This window comes from Lepidochelys olivacea, assembly GCF_965140295.1.
Source record: "Lepidochelys olivacea isolate rLepOli2 genome assembly, chromosome: 7".
In the NCBI taxonomy this organism is placed as follows: domain Eukaryota; kingdom Metazoa; phylum Chordata; order Testudines; family Cheloniidae; genus Lepidochelys; species Lepidochelys olivacea.
The window spans coordinates 32,151,540-32,173,417 of record NC_140417.1 but is presented as its reverse complement, the minus strand read 5'-3'; the positions used below and the strand labels follow the sequence as shown (position 1 = coordinate 32,173,417).

At 48.0% G+C, this 21,878-nt stretch overlaps 1 protein-coding gene across 1 annotated transcript in view; it reads left to right on the top strand.

Moving 5' to 3' along the window:
* Window positions 1-21,878, top strand: part of CAPN1 (calpain 1) — a 53,622-nt gene that overhangs the window by 2,136 nt on the left and 29,608 nt on the right. Inside the window, exons 2-4 of the mRNA XM_084633714.1 lie at window positions 7,336-7,633; window positions 9,195-9,264; window positions 17,641-17,759. Coding sequence (XP_084489840.1) covers window positions 7,367-7,633; window positions 9,195-9,264; window positions 17,641-17,759 — 456 coding nt within the window. The 5' untranslated portion in view covers window positions 7,336-7,366. The remainder of the gene's footprint in view (window positions 1-7,335; window positions 7,634-9,194; window positions 9,265-17,640; window positions 17,760-21,878) is intronic.

Here is a 21,878-nt window from a genome sequence, read left to right as displayed (position 1 = left end):
TATGAGCTGGATTGTTCTTGCCATAAAGAGGAAGGATGAGAGGACAGATTGTCTTGTAGATAGGTGTCAGGAGATATGGGTTCAATTCCCAGATTAGCCACAGATTCCCTGAATGATCCCAGGGAAATCACTTTACAGCTAAAGAAAAATTAAAGGGGGATAGTTTTGCCCTTTATCTGTCTTGCTTATTTAGATTGTAAGCTCTCTTAGGAAGGGACTGCCTCTTGCTGTGTGTCTGGACAGTGCCCGGCACCATGGGGCTCCAATCTTAGTTGATGTTACAAATAATAACTCTAAAGGATAGAGCATGTAAATTGTAAATGTTTTTAGGCTGTTTTATGAATTCTCAGGAGGTTCTGGGGTTGTTCTGCTCAACTTGTTTGACTCAGCTGGAGGCTCTCAAGGTTCATTTGTTTAACAAAGTTCTCTTGTACTGGGGAAGTGGGTTCAGTCATTAGTCCCCACACCTTCCTAGCTCTTGGGGACTTCCAGCTTGGGTTAAAAATTCACCTTTTCAATACTAAATCTGAGGGCTGGAAAATTACTGCTCACCCCCAAAAGGAAAGGAGTAATTTTGGGAGTGCCTAGATGAAATAAATGAGTGATGATAAATCAGCAGATAAGAAATATTTAGTAGCTGTGGCAATTAAAAAAAGATTAAATCTTACTGATAATCTGTCTGATGTTAATATATAAAGCCCTTAATAACCTAGATCCAATGTAAATGAGTGAATGCCTCTTTCTGTTTAACGTATGTTGTCTAAATTTCTTTCTAGTCTATTTAGTGTAAGGGGCAGGGAATACCTCTTGCTATGTGTTTATATGGTTGAGGCATTGGGGCACTATTGTAATAAAAATACAACAGTAGAAAGCAACAATCAACCCCCACCATAAAATTAATATAAGCCAAGTAGTCTTCTTTCTAACTATCAGCTGAATGTAAATGCTTTCCAAGGCACCAGAGGGGAGATTGGTGCTCTGATTTTTGGAGTCACTTCCAATCAAACATACTTTGTGTGAATAAATCTCACCTGGGCTTGGAGGAGTTCAGTTCAGCTGAGAACATATTTAGGTGCATCTATGTCCATTGATTGGTTCCTCCTGATAAACACTTGCAAATTTTGATCCTGAGTTATGCCAACCTCCCCCGGGGCAAGGTGTGTCAGTCTATTTCAGAGAGCAGAGATGTTCTTGTGGAGACTCATGAGTTATCCCTCTTCCTTCAGGCATGGTATTACTTGAAGGACCTGTTCTAAGATTAATGCAAATGCTTCAGAAGTCTGAGGGGGGAGGTGGTATGGTTTGTGTGGAATCAGGACACCTGGGATCAATTCCCACCTCTGCCTCTGTTGTAATTTATTTGTATTGTGGTAGCTTCTAAGAGCTCCAGTTGTGAACCAGGACTCCACTGTGCTAGGTACTGTGCAAACACAGAACAAAAAGAAAAAGCTCCCTGCCCCTGGGAGCTTGCGATCTAACTATAAGATAAGAAACAACAGCTGGATACAGACAGATGCAGGAAACAAGGAAATAGTAATACACTTGGTCAGCAAGATAGGCAGTGGTCCGAGCACATCACCTGCTTTGTGTTGTCAAGTTATCTGACTTGATGTGTCACCTTGGGCAAGACCCTTTCCCTCTCTGTGCCTGTTTTCCTTATTTCAACTGTGTAGTCTGTAGCAGGGACAGTTTTTTACTACAAGTGTCTAACACAGTAGGGCCCAGATGTCAGTTGGAACCCTAGGTGCTACCATAATACAAACAGCGTATAATCGGAGAGGCCCCTCTGTGCAGCTGTTTAACTGCATTAAGAGGAATAGTGTGGTTTAAAAATGGCTGACAGCAGCTGGGTCCATAATGTGACTTTTATACCTTATGTTAAGGAAGAAGGTTTGAACACTGTAACAGAGTTAGTCTAGATCATGGCTCTGCTGAACGTGGCTTAGCTGTAATGTGGTCAGGCCTAACAAGAACATAGAATTGAGTTAATACTTCTTCCCAGGCAGTTCCTCAATGCACAACATGACGTCAAGAATAGAAGTGCTTGCAGAATCCTGCCTCCTTATTGTTTAGGTTGCACCAGTGCCTAGAGACTTCAACTAATGTCAGGGCCCCATTGAGCTGGGTGTAGGGTTGCCAACCCTCCAGGATTGTCCTGGATTCTCCAAGAACTAGAGATTAATCTTTAGAGTTTGTCATGTGATGAAACCTCCAGGAATACATCCAACCAAAATTGGCAACCCTAGCTGGGTGCTCTAAATATACATACTGAGAGACAGTCCCTGCCCCAAAAAGCGTACCAGTCTAAACCAGGGATCGGCAACTGTTGGCATGTGGCCCGCCAGGGAAAGCTGCTGGCAGGCAGGGATGGTTTCTTTACCTGCAGCGTCTGCTGGTTCGGCCGATCGCAGCTCCCACTGGCCACAGTTCGCCGTCCCAGACCAATGGGGGCTGTGGGAAGTGGCGTGGGCCAAGGGATGTGCTGGCCGCCCTTCCCACAGCCCCCTTTGGCCTGGGATGGCGAATCGTGGCCAGTGGGAGCCGTGATCGGCCGAACCAGCAGGTAAACAAATGGTCCCAGCCCACCAGTGGCTTTCCCTGGCGGGCCATGTGCCAAAGGCCACCGATCCCTGGTCTAAACAGATGACAGCTAGGAGAAAGGAAGTGACTAATTGTGTGATAGAAATACACCGCAGCCTGGAAGTGTTGGGTTCTGGAGAGACTTCCAAGAGTTCAGATCCATGCTCTTGGTCTGAGTCCACAGGAGGTTGCCAGCTGTGTGGTTGTGGTTCCTGTTTGTTCCCTCCTTTTTCCTTGAATCTTCTTGATTCACATTCTTTTCACAACCAGTAACCAGAAAAGGAGCGAGTTGTGGGTGTGGGAATTGCTGTTTATTTGGGTGGCTGGTGAATGCTGCAGGTCTGGTATTTTATCATGTAATTAGTTCTGCAGCTGCAGGACTTGGTGGTGTTGGGCAGCATAACAGTCAATTATTTTATCCCCGGGGGGGCAGGTTTCTTGCATGCTAGTTCTATGAAAAACTCTATCACATTAATTGGAATCATATGGATGGGTTATTCTGTATGTGAACAAATTCTAAAGTACCCAAAGAACATTCAGCCACTCCAGAGTGCTATATTCCTCTTCCATCTTTAAAGATCTTCCCAGGGTAAAGCTTTTTGTCTGCTACAATCTTTTTGTCTCTTCTTGGGGAAACTTTGGAAATTGCACTGCATTTGTTACCATGCTGAAATAAAAAAACAAATGTGATAATAAATCAACTCATGAAATTCTGCCAATGCAATGGGCAGGCTCCAGTGGTTTGTATAATCCAACGGTTATTACCTCATTTTACATTGTGTTCTAAATCCTGCTGGCCAGCCATTCAGTTGTTGGGTCTGTTCAGAACATTATTCCACAGGGTCTTGAGGCTCTCAAACTCCCATTGAAAGCCTCTGCTCCCTCTGCTCCGCCCCCCCAAAGTAAGGCTGGCATTTTCAAAGGCACATGGTCAATTTAAAAATCACTCTCCTCTTTGGAGTCCATCAACCTACAATTTCCTGAGATGCATGGAAGCATCCCAGAATACACAGCATCCGCTGCACAATACGGAGCATCAACTTCCCACAAGGTAGTGTGCCTGAAAGTAGTATAAAGAAAAGGAGTACTTGTGGCACCTTAGAGACTAACCAATTTATTTGAACATGAGCTTTCGTGAGCTACAGCTCACTTCATCGGATGCATGCCGTGGAAACTGCAGCAGACTTTATTTATACACAGAGAATATGAAACAATACCTCCTCCCAGCCCACTGTCCTGCTGGTAATAGCTTATCTAAAGTGATCATCAGGTTGGGCCATTTCCAGTACAAATCCAGGTTTTCTCACCCTCCACCCCCCCACACAAATTCACTCTCCTGCTGGTGATAGCCCATCCAAAGTGACAACTCTTTACACAATGTGCATGATAATCAAGTTGGGCCATTTCCTGCACAAATCCAGGTTCTCTCACCCCCCTCCCAAAAACCACACACACAAACTCACTCTCCTGCTGGTAATAGCTCATCCAAACTGACCACTCTCCAAGTTTAAATCCAAGTTAAACCAGAACATCTGGGGGGGGGGGGTAGGAAAAAACAAGGGGAAATAGGCTACCTTGCATAATGACTTAGCCACTCCCAGTCTCTATTTAAGCCTAAACACTCTCACAAATCTTGGGAGACAGGCCAGTCCTTGCCTACAGACAGCCCCGCAACCTGAAGCAAATACTCACCAACAACCACATACCACACAACAGAACCACTAACCCAGGAACTTATCCTTGCAACAAAGCCCGTTGCCAATTGTGCCCACATATCTATTCAGGGGACACCATCACAGGGCCTAATAACATCAGCCACACTATCAGAGGCTCGTTCACCTGCACATCCACCAATGTGATATATGCCATCATGTGCCAGCAATGCCCCTCTGCCATTTACATTGGTCAAACTGGACAGTCTCTACGTAAAAGAATAAATGGACACAAATCAGATGTCAAGAATTATAACATTCATAAACTAGTCGGAGAACACTTCAATCTCTCTGGTCACGCAATCACAGACATGAAGGTCGCTATCTTAAAACAAAAAAACTTCAAATCCAGACTCCAGCGAGAAACTGCTGAATTGGAATTCATTTGCAAATTGGATACTATTAATTTAGGCTTAAATAGAGACTGGGAGTGGCTAGGTCATTATGCAAGGTAGCCTATTTCCCCTTGTTTTTTCCTACCCCCCCCCCCCCCAGATGTTCTGGTTTAACTTGGATTTAAACTTGGAGAGTGGTCAGTTTGGATGAGCTATTACCAGCAGGAGAGTGAGTTTGTGTGTGTGGTTTTTGGGAGGGGGGTGAGAGAACCTGGATTTGTGCAGGAAATGGCCCAACTTGATTATCATGCACATTGTGTAAAGAGTTGTCACTTTGGATGGGCTATCACCAGCAGGAGAGTGAATTTGTGTGGGGGGGTGGAGGGTGAGAAAACCTGGATTTGTACTGGAAATGGCCCAACCTGATGATCACTTTAGATAAGCTATTACCAGCAGGACAGTGGGCTGGGAGGAGGTATTGTTTCATATTCTCTGTGTGTATATAAAGTCTGCTGCAGTTTCCACGGCATGCATCCGATGAAGTGAGCTGTAGCTCACGAAAGCTCATGCTCAAATAAATTGGTTAGTCTCTAAGGTGCCACAAGTACTCCTTTTCTTTTTGCGAATACAGACTAACACGGCTGTTACTCTGAAACCTGAAAGTAGTATGGAGGACACTTGGATGTCTACTGTGACAAAGCTCTGTCCTTATCTCAGTGGGTCCCACACTTCCTGGTGGATTTCACTAGAGACTCACTCAGAGACTCACTGTGACCCTCCACATAGCCATTCTCTCTCTAGAGGCAAGGGGAGGGCCGGTGCAACCACTAGGCGAACTAGGTGGTCGCCTAGGGCACCAAGTGGTTGGGGGCAGCCAAAAGCGCGCTCTAGGGAGGCGGTGGAGCAGAGGTGAGCTGGGGCAGAGGGGTACAGGGAGGGCCACCTGCAGCAAGTAACGGGGCTGGCGCACAGGGGATCCGCTCCTCACCCCAGCTCACCTCTGCTCTGCCTCCTCCGAGCACGCCGCCCCGCTTCTCTGCCTCCTAGGCTTGCGTGCCAAATAGCTGATTGGCGCCGCAAGCCTGGGAGGTGGGAGAAGCAGCGGCAGTGGCATGCTCAGGAAGGAGGCGGAGCAGAGGTGAGCTGGGGTGGGGAGTTGCCGCACGGCTCTCTGAGGGGAGAGGCAGCGCTTCAGGGCAGAGGGGGGTGCAAGGTGGAAGTTTCACCTAGGGCACAAAACATCCTTGCACTGGCCCTGGACAAGAGTCACAGCCTACTGAGCCATTTTCATCATAAGCCAGCAAGGGAGGGGAGGAGAAGCAACCTTCCCTCACCCAGTCTCTGTTGTTTCCTAGTCTCGGTGATTAATCAGGGAGTGGAGTGGGGAAGCCCAGGCCCACCCTCTACTCCAGGCTCCAGCCCAGGGACCCTAATAGTAGCAGCTTTGGTAGCTGACTTTTTGGAAATAGGACATGTACAATTCCCTGGATCACTTCCCTCCAGCAACCCCCCCCTCAATATCTCCTTCACCGTTACCTCAGGGCCTCCTTTCTTGCACTTGATAAGGATTTATGCTGCTTAGATCCTCCAACAGCATGGCTTCCTCCTACAGCTCCTGACATGCACACCTCACTGACTAACTGGGAGGCTTTTAGCTGGTTCTAGCCAGCCCTTGATTGGCTTCAGGTGTCCCAATCAACCTAGCTATCACCACTGCTTTCTAGAAGGATTTCAACTGGCCCCAGGTGTCTTAATTAACCTGGAGCAACTGCCATTTGGTTACCATGGTACCAGGGATTTGTTTAGCCTGGGGCTAACATACCTGTTCCTCACTACTTTACTATAGCCATCTGGCCTTACCCCGTCACACTACCCACGGTGTAACATAATTTTGCTGATGCAACTTGATGCTGCGTAGACACAGGACACTGGCACAAATGGCCAGATGTGAACAAGCTCTGCCTAAATAGTTTTGTTAGACGATGTCTACATTAGCACTTATGTCGGCAAAACTTGTGTCTCTCAGGAGTGTGAAAAAACACACCCCTGAGCGACATAAGTTTTGTTGGCATAGCGCTGCGCACATGAGTGTTTATGTTGGTGGGAAACACTCTCCCACTGATCCTTGAGCTGGTTTTATTATGTCAACAGGAGAGCTCTCTCCTATTGGCATAGTGCGGCTACACAAGCGATCTTATAGCTTGTAAGGTGTACATATGGCCTTAGTGGAACTATGCAAACCAGTGCATCCGATGAAGTGAGCTGTAGCTCACGAAACCTTATGCTCAAATAAATTTGTTGGTCTCTAAGGTGCCACAAGTACTCCTTTTCTTTTTGCGAATACAGACTAACACGGCTGCTACTCTGAAACCAAACATTTCCTGGTACAGATTGCTAGCATAGATAAGGCCTTACTGTTGTTACAGATAGCATGAGAGAACTGTCTCTGTTTCGGCTGGGTCATTCACACAGCAGGGGAGAGAAAAACACATGTAAAGTTAAGTGTTGTTGGAAGATATCTATGTAGGTGAGAACTACATGCAGCTGAGAGCAGGTCCATCTGGGAAAGTGAGGACTTAGTACAGCTATGTATGCTCAGCAGGTTACACGCTATGCTTTGCTATTAGGTCCCTTGGCTAAAGCCGTGTAAGGGGTTGTGAGGTTCAGTTCTCCACGTATGCTGTTTATTCTTGTCTTCTCTATTTCAGTGGGGCTTGCCTAGTCCAATAGTTGCCAAAGATGGCGGAAGAAATCATCACCCCAGTGTATTGCACAGGCGTCTCAGCTCAGGTCCAGAAGCAGAGGGCTAAGGATCTAGGCCTGGGGCAGCATGAGAATGCAGTGAAGTACTTGGGCCAGGACTTTGAGAAGCTTCGGAATGCATGCTTACAGAGTGGAGCCCTCTTCCGAGATAACACCTTCCCTCCTGCAGCCGCCTCCTTGGGCTTCAAAGAATTGGGTCCAAACTCCTCCAAAACCTATGGAATCAAGTGGAAGAGACCCACGGTGAGGCAAGAATCAATTCCTCCCACGTACCACTTATGGGATGTATTTGTTTGTGTCCTATGTAGAGAATCGCTCCTGAATCTTTTTCTTTGGGCAATCAATGAAACAAGGAAAGTTTTTCGTTTGCCTCCCTAAATTCTGTAATAGTAGAATTTTCAAACCCTTATAGGCAGTGTTGTCTGGTGGTTACAGCCAAAGAACTGGCAACTATTCCGGTTTCTGCCATTGATTTAGCTGATTTAACTGGCAATCCACCCTGATTTCAACGATTAATGAGTGCAACTGCTTAATTAGAACCCAGGGTTTGCCATGTTGTATCAGATCAATGCTACTAGCTTAGTAACCTGGCTCCTGCTGTTTCAAATCAGAGCAATCAGCCGTCTACTTTGGTATGCAGCTTCTTGCTGTACTAAATTGGACCATTCGTAAGATAAGTCTGGAATCCCACTTGTAGCAGAGGCCGATACCTGGTGCTTCAGAGGAATATACTATGTGAATTGTGCAGTTTTTACTGCTGCATGTCTGTCTAGTCTTTAAACCAATGGTTCTCAAAGCCGGTCTGCCGCTTGTTCAGGGAAAGCCCCTGGCGCGCCGGACCAGTTTGTTTACCCGCCGCGTCCGCAGGTTCAGTCGATCGCGGCTCCAACTGGCCGTGGTTCACCGCTCCAGGCCAATGTGGGCTGTGGGAAGCGGTGCGGGCTAAGGGACATGCCGGCCGCCCTTCCCGCAGCCCCCATTGGCCTGGAGCAGTGAACCGTGGCCAGTGGGAGCCACGATCGGCTGAATCTGCGGATGCGGCAGGTAAATAAACCGGTCTGGCGCTCCAGGGGCTTTCCCTGAACAAGCGGTGGACCGGCTTTGAGAACCACTGCTTTAAACCATCCAGCTCTCTTTAAAATCAATAAACAGCATACCTATCTATTTATATGGCCTTACCACTGTAGTATCTGAGTGCATATAGTGGCGAACTCTGAGCTCTTGCAATGGGATTTTCCACTGACTGCATGCTTTGTGAAAATGTTTTTCTTTGTATTCCTTCTACCTGTGGAGCACCTGTTATTAAACGTGAGTGACTCCCATGTATTTGTATTATGAGACACAGCATGGAGGAGGAGTGTGTGTTGTTTGTATTGTAGTACTGTCCAGAGGCCCCATGGGGAATCAGGGCCCCATAGCACTAGGTACTGTATAACCATGTGACAAAAGGACTGCTCGAAAGAATTGACAATAAAAGTATTATTATTTATTGTATTACGCAGCACCTAAAGAGACCTAGTCATGGACCAGGACAGGACCCCATTGTGCTAGGCTCGACAGTAATTGTCTTTGTCCTTCTTTCAAAAGCTGTCTCCAACCAGGATGATTAAAAGACTTTGGATACTTACCATGCACATAATCCTAAATGTTCACTGGGCTGCCATTGTGAAAGAGTGGCCACATACTTAAGGGTTAACAAATGTAGATCAAAGGTGATGGCTTTGCCTAACTGGACTGCATAGCATTGTAAGAACCAATATCCCAGTCACTGGAACTTTAAAAACCAAACTATGTTTTGTTTCAGGAAATGTGTTCCAACCCGCAGTTCATTGTTGACGGAGCCACCCGCACAGACATCTGCCAGGGAGCCCTTGGTAGGGATGCTGCTGGCTTCCATTTGGGGGTCTTGCTTATTATTAGTGCTGCTGTTGAGAGACCGGGAAGGACGGAATCTGGGGGCAGAAGCTGGATTCTTGCTGCTGGAGAAATGTTGCTCCTAAGTGCTTGCTTATTTATGCTTAGTGGTTTCACATGAATGCTGGAACAGGTGCATCTCTGAAGGACTGTTAAACATGACTAGCATCTCCTGCTTCCTTCTTTCATAAAGCCTTTAGAGATTATATGTTTTAATCTGTATGTCCAACTCTCCCACTCCCTGCCCCCCCCCTCCAATTCTGCATTTGAGGAAGGATGGCCCAGTGGTTAGGGTGTTAGCCTGTGATTCAAGAGACCTGTCTTCATTTCCATATTCTGTGATGAACTTCTTATGTGACCGTAGCCATATTGCTTAGTTTCTGAGTGCCTCAGTTTTCACATCAGTAAAATGGGGATAATGGCACTTCCCTCCATCACAGGGCTGTTGGTAGGATAAATAAGCTAATGATGTACTCGGATACTACAGAAATGGAAGCCTGAAAGTAACCTAAGAATAAGATAAAGGGACAAATATAACATTCAGACATCACTGTTCTAGCAGAGAATCCTTGTCCTGTGTATTCTTATGTTGGGGATTAGATCCATACGAATTAATTAAATAATTAAATTGTATTGTGCAAGTACCTAGGAGTCACAGACCAGGATCCGATTGTGATATGCACTGTATAAACACAGAACAAAACAATGGTCCTTGCCCCCAAAATCTTACAATTTCATCTCCTTTATGCCCCAATCCTACAATGAGATCCTCCTGGGCAGACTCCTGTATGGAGCTCCCAATAACTTCACTGGTGCTCTCAGAGGGATCCATCCACATGGAGCTTGATGCAGGACCTCGGTCTTGGGCAGGGACTTGGCATATCAGTGCACAGAGGGGCTTGAATATTCCATGATTTTCCCCTGCCCCCTCATTATAGGCGGCCTTGAGGCCTGCTGTGCAAATCCCAGTAATTCCTAGCTTCCTTTGCAGCATATTCCTGCAGTTATTAGCTGTTCCCAGCCCTGCGAGACTCCATGCTCCCCGTTCTTCTCTTCCCCCAAGCTCTGGTTTCTCGTGGGCTAGTCCAAACCATCAGATCACCAGGTGTAACTTTAAATAGTACAGTAGATTGGATTTAATGTGACACACAGCATCTTTCTCACTTTTGTGAAATATCACAGCTCCCTGAGCTCAGAGAAAAGGGCGGGTGGGGGGGGGGAATAAGCAGGGGAAACTGTACTTTTTTTTCTTTCTTTTTCTTGCAACTTCCCAATGAAGGGCCACTGCCCCATTTTTACAAAGAAATTGGATCTATTTGGGACTGACACTGACTTCTAACCCTCTGAATTTCCCCTGGAGAAAAGGGAGTTAGTGATATGGTCAAGCTAAATTGCTTTCCAAGTGGTTTTAAGCCTTCTCTGCAATTTGTCCAGCAAAAATGTGTCTGACTCCACAACAATCTCCCTTTTTGCAACTCAAGGCAGGCCACTGTTGGCACATTACATATAATAGAGAAGGAAAAAATGCCACAGAGATATGATTCCCCCCGTGAGGTTTTAAAACAGGCAGAAAGGAAAGACTGGTCCTGCCTTTTGCTGAGATGAAATGGTGATATTCTGTGTCTGGTTTCCTTTACTGTAGTTTCTATTTAGCTTTATCTTTGGGCACAGTATGTGTGCGTGTATGCATGGGCTCTCTCTTCTCTGTAATGTTCTCTAAGTTCCCCAGCTTTAAATTACAAAAAATGGATTAGAGAGAATATTTCTGAGCTAGAGAAACCAGGGCTGGCCTTACCTTGAGGCGAACTGAGGAGGCCGCCTCAGGTGCCAGACTGTGGGGGGCGCCACTAGGACCCAGAGTGTAGAAAATTGTGTCTGCTGCTGGGGCATATGTATTCTCTCTGCTCTGGATGCACAGAGATGGTGGAGTGCTGTGCTGGAGGAAGGAGGGCACAAGAGACATAACTGGCAGGCAGGCAAAAAGGTGAGAGGGAATAACAGAAAGCAGCAGGAGCTGTAGGGAGAGGGTGGGGGAGGAGCCTCTTATGTACCTCTCTAGCACCCCCAGCAGCCTGGCCTGATTAACACCAGCTTCCCAGGGAGCTTCCTGTTTCCTGCTGCTTCCCTGAACCCACTGGAGGAGAACAGGCAGTCAACTGAAGTAGTAGGAGCCAGTTAGGCCCTTAAGATGCTGATATCTTCCCTCACTCAGGCCCCGCTACCAGCCTGCTTATTTGTCCGCTTCAACTGAGTGTTGAGAGTCACTATAGTTGGCACAGAACAGCAGTCATGAGTGAAAGAAGAAAACGCCCCTCTGGGGCAGCATGCAGAAAAAGAAAGCAAGCAAAGGAAGCTTTTCTGTCTAAGCAGGAAGGAGCTAACCCTAAGATACATAGACACAAATGTTCATGGTGAGCCTTCTGGCCCCAGTGAGGATGTGAGTGGTGAGGAGATGCCTGATCTTCCAGTTAGTCAGAGTGCAGGTGATCAGGCAGCTACTGCAGCATCCGTATCTCCATCTCAAATGGATGTAACCATGCACATTCCTGAAGAAAAGTGTAGATCAGAGAAGAGTGTGGTGGAGGCGCAAGAAACAGCTGCTGCTGAGTTCAGTTCCTTAAGTCTAGATGATCCAGGACTGTGGACCCACTTGAGCAGTAGCCTGAGGGACTTGCTTGTACTGCTTGGGCCACAGCAAGTTAAAAACTTCATGTTCCTCAAAGACAATGAAAATAGAAGTTTCCATCCAACACATTACTGGCGACAAAGCGGAGGGGCCATGGCTTATGCACTCAAAAACCCAGAATGCTGCATACTGTTTTTGTTGCAAGCTCTTCCAATCTAGTGTTCCAGCCACATTGGGTAAAATGGATTTATTTAGGGTTTGGACCCCATTGGGAGTTGGGCACCTGGGTGTCAAGGACAGGAACATTTCTTAAATTGCTTTCAATTAAGCCTACAGCTGTTAGGGGACATGGTTCAGGCCTGGGTCTGGGTTTGCAACAGGCTAGTGGGTCTGGCTCCAACTAGGCAGGGCACTGAAGTCCTAAGCTGACAGGGCAGGAAAGCAGGAGCAGAAGTAGTCTTGTCACATCAGGTGGCAGTCCCAAGGGGGTTTCTGTGATCCAACCCGTCACACATACTTCTAACACTTCCTGTAACAGTTGCCAGTGGAGAATGCAGCTTCTCCAAACTGAAGTTAATAAAAACACATCTATGCTCCCCAATGACACAGGAGAGGTTGGTCGGCCTTGCAACGCAGTTCAAATCTCTGCAACCAAGAAGGCACGGAAAGCACCACTTTGATTATTCAAACAGATAAAAATGCCAGTGTTTACTATGCAGACAAGAGAAGTTACATTTGCTGTTCAGGCCTTTGAAAGTTAAGTGTTACTTAAAATTTTTGAACAAGGCATTTTAAGTTGTTAGTTCTCCTTTATTGGGGTAGGTAGCAGAGCAGTACCATGAGAGGAGTAGAAGAGGAAAAAGGCAGAATTGAGACCTTTCAAAGTTTTGGCCCAAGCGAGGGGGCATGGAGGCGTCATTTGAGCTCCCCGCCTCAGGTGCCAAAATGTTGTGGGCCGGCTGTGAGAGAAACCTAGGGCTGGAAATGTACAAATCTGCGCTGTTACCTTTGGATGAATTATCCTGACTACTGCAGGTTGGAGGCTAGATCTGGATTAATTTAAACCAGAGGGGATAGTGCTCTGAGACAGATGGAATCATCTATGCACACAAGTTGTACTGCTCAAACTAGATCAATATAGTTAAAGCTGTACAACCCCCTCTTCCTTCTCTCCTGCCCCCAGTGTGGCGAGAGGTTGTACAGCTTTATCCAGTTATACTGGTGTAAAGGTGTTTGGATCAGTATAGTTTATTCCACTTCCATTCAGGAATAGTTATATCAGTATAAGGCACCTTTATGCCAGTATAATTGCATTCACACCAGGTACAGTACTGCTATAACTATATCCGTTTAAAATATATATATGTGTGTATATGTACAAAACCTGTATGTAGATCAAGAGTGAAATTTTCAAAAGTGCCTAAGTGACTTTAGACCCTAAGAGCCCAAGTCTCATTGTCAGTGGGATTTAGGGTTCCAAGTGCCTAAATCCCATTTGAATATGAATTTAGACACCTTTGGAAATTTTACCCCAGGCCTTTTGGGTTATGGGCTACTCCTGTGAGCGGCAAGCCCGTCCGTAGAGTCTAGTCTATAGCCTGTTTGAATCACACCCACTGCATAGCTGTATTTCTGTCAAAGGCAAGATTAGGGCCATCAAAGCAGCGGATGGGAGGGTGGAGGAGTCAGCTATATAATAATAATACAGTGCACTTACATGGCGCCTTCCATCTGAGGATCTCAGTGTGCTTTACGAGCACTAATTAACTTTAGCTCTGAACTTTGGCCATAAGAGGGGTGCCTTAAGATTAACATGAAATGTTCCTAACACAGGCGCAAACCTAGCTCAGTAGAGTTCCCACCCCAGGAGGATGCTGCACTCTTCCCAGGTATTGGACGCTGCCTCTGCTCCCAGACCCATGAGTCACTTTTTAAATTGATACACAGTGCAAAGATGCAAATCAGTTAAACACAAAGAAGCCATGTTCCTCCCACGATGAACATTTTTTAAGTGTGTCTCAAAATGGGAGGAGAGTCTCTGAATTTGGAAGGCTTAACAGCAGCTGCATTGGAGTGATGCAAACTTTGGAGTCATACCAACTGGATCTTTAGTACGCTGCAATGAACTGTGTTAACCAGTAAGTTTGGCAGCAGCAGTCCTGCTGCCTGTGTTTTTTCTAGCCGGGGAGGGATGAGCGCTGCCCTCGATGAGGGAAGCCCCCTGACAGCTGCAGTCCAGCTCCTCCCAGAGTCAGCATGGGGGCATGTGTGTCTGCACTGTGCCCCTCCCTACAGCAGATTGGCCATTGGAGCAGGAATGGAGTCTAGCTCTGTGCAAATGCCACAAAACTTTAAATATCCCAGGACCACGCGGGGGGGCTGGGCGGGGAGAGAAGTGTGTGGAGAATTAAACCATGCCGTTCCAGTGTCCACTGGGGGTGTGTGGGGGAGGGAAATGGCACTAACAGCACCTGGCTGGTTGCCAGCTGTCACAGCTGTTTCTGAAAGTGAGTCCCAATTCAGTATTCTTTGGACTTAAAAAGCCTCATCGGCTTGTCCACTCCTTCCCACCTGCTGCCCGCCTTCATCCACCTCCTCCTTTGCCACTGCACTGAAGCCGTCTTTCAACTGTCCCTCTGAGATGGCGCAGGAGCAGAGGAGGCAGCAAGTGTGGGCCAGCAGAGACCACGGAAAGAGCTTTGTAAGGAGCGGGCTGGCAAGATGGGCAGCCCCACGTCTGGCTTTTTCTACTTGGTTACTAAGTCGATTTCTGGTCCCCATGAAAGGTGAACAGCAAAGCAGACATGAGAAACAAGTTAAGCCCAAATTGCTATGGTGCCCTTGCCCTTGTCAAGCTGTGGGAACACAGAAATTGCCAAACTGGATTAGACTAGGGGTCCACCTAGCCCAGAGGTGGGCAAACTACGGCCCGCAGGACTGTCCTGCTGGGCCTCTGAGCTCCTGGCCCGGGAGGCTAGCCCCCCAGCGCCTCCCCTGCTGTCCCCCCGCCCCTGCAGCCTCACCTCGCCATGCTGCCGGCGCAGTGCTCTGGGCACCGGGCCTGTGAGCTCCTGGGGCAACGCAACTGCAGAGCCCGGCCTGACCCAGTGCTCTGTGCTGTCCGTGCTCCAGGCAGCGCGGTAAGGGGGCAGGGGTGGGGGGGGTTGGATAGAGGGCAGGGGAGTTTGGGGGGTGGGCAGGGGTGTGGATAGGGGTCGGGGCGGTCAGAGGGCGGGGAACAGGGGGGTTGAACGGGGGTAGGGGTCCCGGGGGGGGCAGTCAGGAAGGAGAGGAGGGGTTGGATGGAGCGGCGGGGGGCAGTCAGGGGCAGGGGTTCTGGGGGCAGACAGGGAGCAGGGGGGGGCGGATGGAGAAGGGGTCCCGGGGGGGCAGTTAGGAAGGAGAGGAGCGGTTGGATGGGGTGGTGGTGGGCAGTTAGGGGTGGGGAGTCCGGGGGCGGACAGAGGACCGAGAGCAGGGAAGGTGGATGGGGCAGGGATCCCTGGGGGCCGTCAGGGAACGAGGGGGTTGGATGGGGCAGGAGTCCCAGGGGGGCTGTCAGGGGGTGAGAAATGGGGGGGGTCGGATAGGGGGTGGGGGCTGGGCCATGCCTGGCTATTTGGGGAGGCACAGCCTCCCCTAACCAGCCCTGCGTACAATTTCAGAAACCTGATGCAGCCCTCAGGCCAAAAAGTTTGCCCGCCCCTGACCTAGTCCATTCTCTGACAGCAGCCAGCACCAGCTGCTTCAGAGGAAGATGCAAGAAATCCCATAGTGATCAGAGATCCTACCCCTCAGGAAACTGCCTTCCTAACCCTGTTCGAGATTGGCTGATGGCCTGATGCAAGAGGATTGATAAAATCCCATCTTCATTGTTTTTTAAATTACTATTGTAACTTTGGAGAGTCTCATTATCCATATAAATATCCAATCCTTTTTTAAATCCTGCTAAGCTCTTAGACTCATGGATATCTTATGGCAAGGAGTTCCACATGATGTTACATAGGGGTTTGGTTTTTTTTTTGGCACAGAAATAAGTTGTAAGTTATCTTCAATATATATTTATTTACACAGTGTGTGAACTTTTCCCAAGCTTCACTTTGACCATGCCTCCTGGCACTGACAGGCTGGGGTCTTGTTCTTTAGCTAAGGCAGTGCTCTAATGGTTAGAGCAAGGAGGAGTGAGATAGGACTCCTGGGTTCTGTTCCTGGCTTGGCTATTGATTTGCAGCTCAACCCTGGGGCAAGTTGTTTCACTGCTCCCTGATGCTATTTTTCCACGAGGACTGACTGCACAGACATACAGGGCTTCATTGATGTTTTCAAAAGCAGTTTGAGATGAAGGGTGCTATGGATGTGCCAAGAGTCACTATTTTTATACCCTTTCCCTACAGTCTCCTCGGCTGTGCGGAGTGGCCTTGAGCTCTGTGGCCTGCCGATGGTACTAGTCATCTGATACTTTGTCTTCCACTGCAGGTCCTGAATAAGTGTAACCAATTATAGTGGCATAGCATAAAGTAAAACCTATCCTGGCTGAGATCCTCATCCCCATTCTGGCCCCTTTATGCTGGATAAAAAGGGCTCTAAAAGCTCCATATCTGGCCAGGGGAGGAACCTGCAAGCCCTGTCATGGGGGATTAGGGCTGTGGGCATTGGGCAGGGGGGCCATGTTAGGTGTGAGACCGCAGTACATAGTGCTCCATGGATTCTGAGCTGAACTGCGGCCCATAGGGCACCCCCAGGAGGCTGCCATAAGTTAGGCCCTTGGGGCTGTCTCAATTATGCCAGGGGCTGCTCCAGTTTCCAGAGAAGCTTAGGATCACAAGGGTTGTTTAAAGCTCTTCTCTCCTGGGCGGTGAGTTCTGGCCCAGCACAGGATCTCACCTCCCCCAACACCCAAGCAAAAACCCTGTGCAAAGTGCACAGAGAACTGGATAAACTTGCTTGGGGACTGTAACTTATGAGGTACCTGATCAAACTGTGAGGGGGCAGGAGCTCCAGTGGAAGGAAATTTCTCCTCTCATCTACATGGAACTATGAGTTTTAGGCAGCTTGTAAATTTGAGGGCCAAAATGGTTGTTTCCCTTATGCCGTTCACCTTGGATATTCATATCTCTGCCAAGTAACAGCCATAGTGCAAAAATCCAAGGGGGCTTCCGTCACTTTTGGTCTAAAAAACCAAGTGGATATCAGACTTTTGCGGAGTCAGACTAAAGCCCAGAGTATCCCTTTCATCGTCAGTATTGCCATATTTTTGGTGCCACATAAGTGAGAAGAGCAAATCAGCAGCAAAATTTAGAATGAGCAGCCTTGGAAAACAATGGTGAGGATGTGTGAGAACTTGCAGCAGAAGGCTGAGGAGAATGTCTGCGCGGGAGCCCCAGGCTGCTCTGACTCATATGGGGGATTGCACAGCTAGTTCTGGTTAGCTGCAAGAGTTGGTGTGTGGTTTATGCAAATATCTTTCTCCCCAGTGGGTGCCTGAGTTGCCAAATGGCTCCCGTAACGTGCAAGCCTGAAATCTTGCGCTCTACTATGTTTGCGGCCTGCACCTTTTAATTTTTCTCCTGAGAATAAAATGTGACTGCCACATACCATGCAGTTATTTATCCAATGCAGCTAGGCTCTGCTGAAGAAACGGGAGTGTTATTTTCCATCCTTGGTGCAAATGGAACTTTCTTGACTAACTTTTCTTTCTGCCTTCATTCAGGTGACTGCTGGCTCCTAGCTGCAATTGCTTGTCTCACCTTGAATGATACCATCCTCCATCGAGTGGTCCCCCATGGGCAGAGCTTCCAGAATGGATATGCTGGCATCTTCCACTTCCAGGTGTGTTAAGGAAAAGTTAGCACATGTGATTCCATTTTGGTTTGGGACCCACCATTGTCTAAAAGCAAGCACATCATGCACCAGGAGGAGTGTTCCTTAGATACTGCATTCCTGTGAAAATCCTCCTCCTTGTCTCCAGCCTGCCTTGACTCCCGGTATCTGTTCTTTGTCTGTCCCTAACTCCCTATCTCTTGGCCTTTGATGTGAAGCCTCCCATCCTGATAATAAAAGTTACTGATGCATTGCTTTAGGACCATGCTGTGTAATTAACATACTAATTTAGCACGAGGAATGCACCAAGCAGGGATAGGTGGTAGATAAGAAAAGGGTTTGTTTATTGGCTAAGGTTTCCGATGCACAAGGGCAACATGCTTTGCTAAGCGGTATATAACCTTTGCATAATCTGTATTCTGTGTCCCCTCCTGGCTAGCAGGGGGGCACCATGCTCGAGGGTAATAAACTTGGTGTTTTTTGGGAACTCTGCAGTTGTGGACTTTGTTCATGTGCCTCAGCCTAGATTCGAACTGTGTGTGACCTATCAGGTATAATTCGCAGCAGTTTTGTGCGTGACCTATCAGATATAATTCGTAACAAGTGAGATGCTGGGATGTAAGAAATTCTCACCTCATTTGGTGTTGGACCCTGCTGCTCCCTCAGTTTACCTTCTTCCCCAGTAAAACTGCCACAACTGCTTTTGGATTACTCTCCCCTTCTGGGGTCTGGTTTATTTTATACAAAATAACCGTTTAACTCAAAGCTAGAATCTCCCAGCCTTCTTCTCCAAACTCAGCAGTTAAATTCACCCTTCCTGAGCTCCCAGTTCCTTCTTAAAGGCTTTGCTACCTGCCCTGGCAGCAGGTAGCTCCCAGCAGGTTCCTTCCCTGTCCCACTTTGACCCCGTATCCCCTGCAGGTCTCTCTCCCTCTTTATCTTTGCATCAGGGCCCAGATCTCTCTCCAGGCTTACTCTGGGCTTCTTCAGAGAGGTCTCCCCTTCTTTGAAGCAGGAAAATCTCTTATAGGAAGCCCCACCCCCTGAACTACCATTGCATGATTGCTGGCCAACCACTGGGCCAAACCCATCACATATGAGGCAGATAACTAGGTACAGATAGACCTGAGGCCAACTCCCCTTAAAGGGCCAGCCCTCCCTATAACACTTGACTATTGGTATCTTTCCCAAAGATGCCCAAGTGAAAAGTGTGTGTATGCGTGAAAATAATGTATAGACCAAAAAAAGGTTCCTATCAGGCTGTGTGATACCCATTTTGTATCATGTTCATTGGCATCTTTTAAAAGTTATAACCTTAAAAACCATTGGATCACATGTAGGACAAGCTTCCCCCAGGGTTTTGCAGGCAGGGGTAGAACATTAAACCTTGGTGGAAAGGTGTTGGCCTAATTTTGTTAAGAGGCTTTGGAGAGAGAGAAATCAGTAGCAACTTGTTACCTGCTAGACACAGAGGTCTCTGGCAGCCTGAAGAGCTCAGTTACTGATGAGAAATGCATGTCTTGAAGCTGGTAGGAAGCAAGAAATCATGTCATCATCAGTAAGCAAAGACCTTAGAACAACTTGTATAGGGCACTTGTATTAGGACTTTGTCTATACGTTTTTTGTACCACTTTTTCTGTATCAGTTTTAAACTGATATAGCTGAAGCGTACAAGTCCTGGGGTATGTCTACACTCTGAAATTAGGTCAAATTTATAGAAGTCAGTTTTTTAGAAATCGTTTTTAAATAGTCAATTAGGTGTGTCCCCACACAAAATGCTCTAAGTGCATTAAGTGCATTAACTCGGCGGAGCGCTTCCACAGTACCGAGGCTAGCGTCGACTTCCGGAGTGTTGCACTGTGGGTAGTTATCCCACAGTTCCCGCAGTCTCCGCCGCCCATTGGAATTCTGGGTTGAGATCCCAGTACCTGATGGGGCAAAAAACATTGTCGTGGGTGGTTCTGGGTACATGTCATCAGGCCCTCCCTCCATGAAAGCAACGGCAGACAATCGTTTCGCTCCTTTTTTCCTGCGTTACCTGTGCAGACACCATACCACGGCAAGCATGGAGCCCGCTCAGCTCACTGTCACCCTATATCTCCTGGGTGCTGGCAGACGTGGTATTGCATTGCTACACAGCAGCAGCAACCCATTGCCTTGTGGCAGCAGACGGTGCAACAGGCCTGATAACCATCATCATCGTGTCCGAGGTACTCCTGGTCGCCTCGGTAAGGTCGGTCAGGAGCGCCTGGGCAGACATGGGCGCGGGGACTAAATTAGGAGTGACTCGACCAGGTCATTCTCTTTAGTCCTGCCGGCAGTCCTATTGTACCATCTTCTGCCTAGCAGCCAGGAGATGTGGATGGCTAGCAGTCCTACAGCACCGTCTGCTGCCAGCCAAAGATGTAAAAGATAGATGGAGTGGATCAAAACAAGAAATACACCAGATTTGTTTTGTATTCATTTGCTCCCCACTCCCTCCCTCCGTGAAATCAACGGCCAGCAGTCGTTTCGGTGAGGTCTGTCAGGGGCACCTTGAAAACTTGAATGGAGATTCAGTCCTGCCTGAAATACCGGGGGGAGGGATAGCTCAGTGGGTTGAGCATTGGGTTGAGTGTTGGCCTGCTAAACCCAGGGTTTTGAGTTCAATCCTTGAGGGGGCCATTCTGTGTGACAGTTGTTTTTGTTTCTCCTTGACGTAAAGCCACCCCCTTTGTTGATTCTAATTCTCTGTAAGCCAACCCTGTAAGCCATGTCGTCACTCGCCCCTCCCTCCGTCAGAGCAACAGCAGACAATCGTTCTGCGCCTTTTTTCTATGCAGACGCCATACCATGGCAAGCATGGAGCCCGCTCAGATCACTTTGGCAATTAGGAGCACATTAAACACCTTGCGCATTATCCAGCAGTATATGCAGCACCAGAACCTGGCAAAGTGAAACCGGGCGAGTAGGCGACGTCAGCGCGGTGACGAGAGTGATGAGGACATGGACACAGACTTCTCACAAAGCACAGGCTCTGGCAATGCAGACATCATGGTGCTAATGGGGCAGGTTCATGCAGTGGAACGCCAATTCTGGGCCCGGGAAACAAGCACAGACCAGTGGGACTGCAGGGTGTTGCAGGTCTGGGATGATTCCCAGTGGCTGCGAAACTTTTGCATGCATAAGAGCACTTTCATGGAACTTTGTGACTTGCTTTCCCCTGCCCTGAAGCGCAAGAATACCAAGATGATAACAGCTCTCACAGTTGAGAAGCGAGTGGCAATAGCCCTGTGGAAGCCTGCAACGCCAGACAGCTACCGGTCAGTCGGGAATCAATTTGGAGTGGGCAAATCTACTGTGGGGGCTGCTGTGATGCAAGTAGCCAACGCAATCAAAGATCTGCTGATATCAAGGGTAGTGACCCTGGGAAATGTGCAGGTCATAGTGGATGGCTTTGCTGCGATGGGATTCCCTAACTGTGGTGGGGCCGTAGACGGAACCTATATCCCTATCTTGGCACCGGAGCACCAAGCCGGCGAGTACATAAACCGCAAGGGGTACTTTCAATAGTGCTGCAAGCACGGGTGGATCACAAGGGACGTTTCACCAACATCAACATGGGATGGCCAGGAAAGGTACATGACGCTCGCATCTTCAGGAACTCTGGTCTGTTTCAAAAGCTGCAGGAAGGGACTTTATTCCCAGACCAGAAAATAACTGTTGGGGATGTTGAAATGCCTATATGTATCCTTGGGGACCCAGCCTACCCCTTAATGCCATGGCTCGTGAAGCCGTACACAGGCAGCCTGGACAGTAGTCAGGAGCTGTTCAACTACAGGCTGAGCAAGTGCAGAATGGTGGTAGAATGTGCATTTGGACGTTTAAAAGCGCGCTGGCGCAGTTTTCTGACTCGGTTAGACCTCAGCGAAACCAATATTCCCACTGTTATTACTGCTTGCTGTGCGCTCCACAATATCTGTGAGAGTAAGGGGGAGACGTTTATGGCTGGGTGGGAGGTTGAGGCAAATCGCCTGGCTGCTGGTTACGCGCAGCCAGACACCTGGGTGGTTAGAAGAGCACAGGACGGCGTGGTGCGCATCAGGGAAGCTTTGAAAACCAGTTTCAGGAATGGCCAGGCTACGCTGT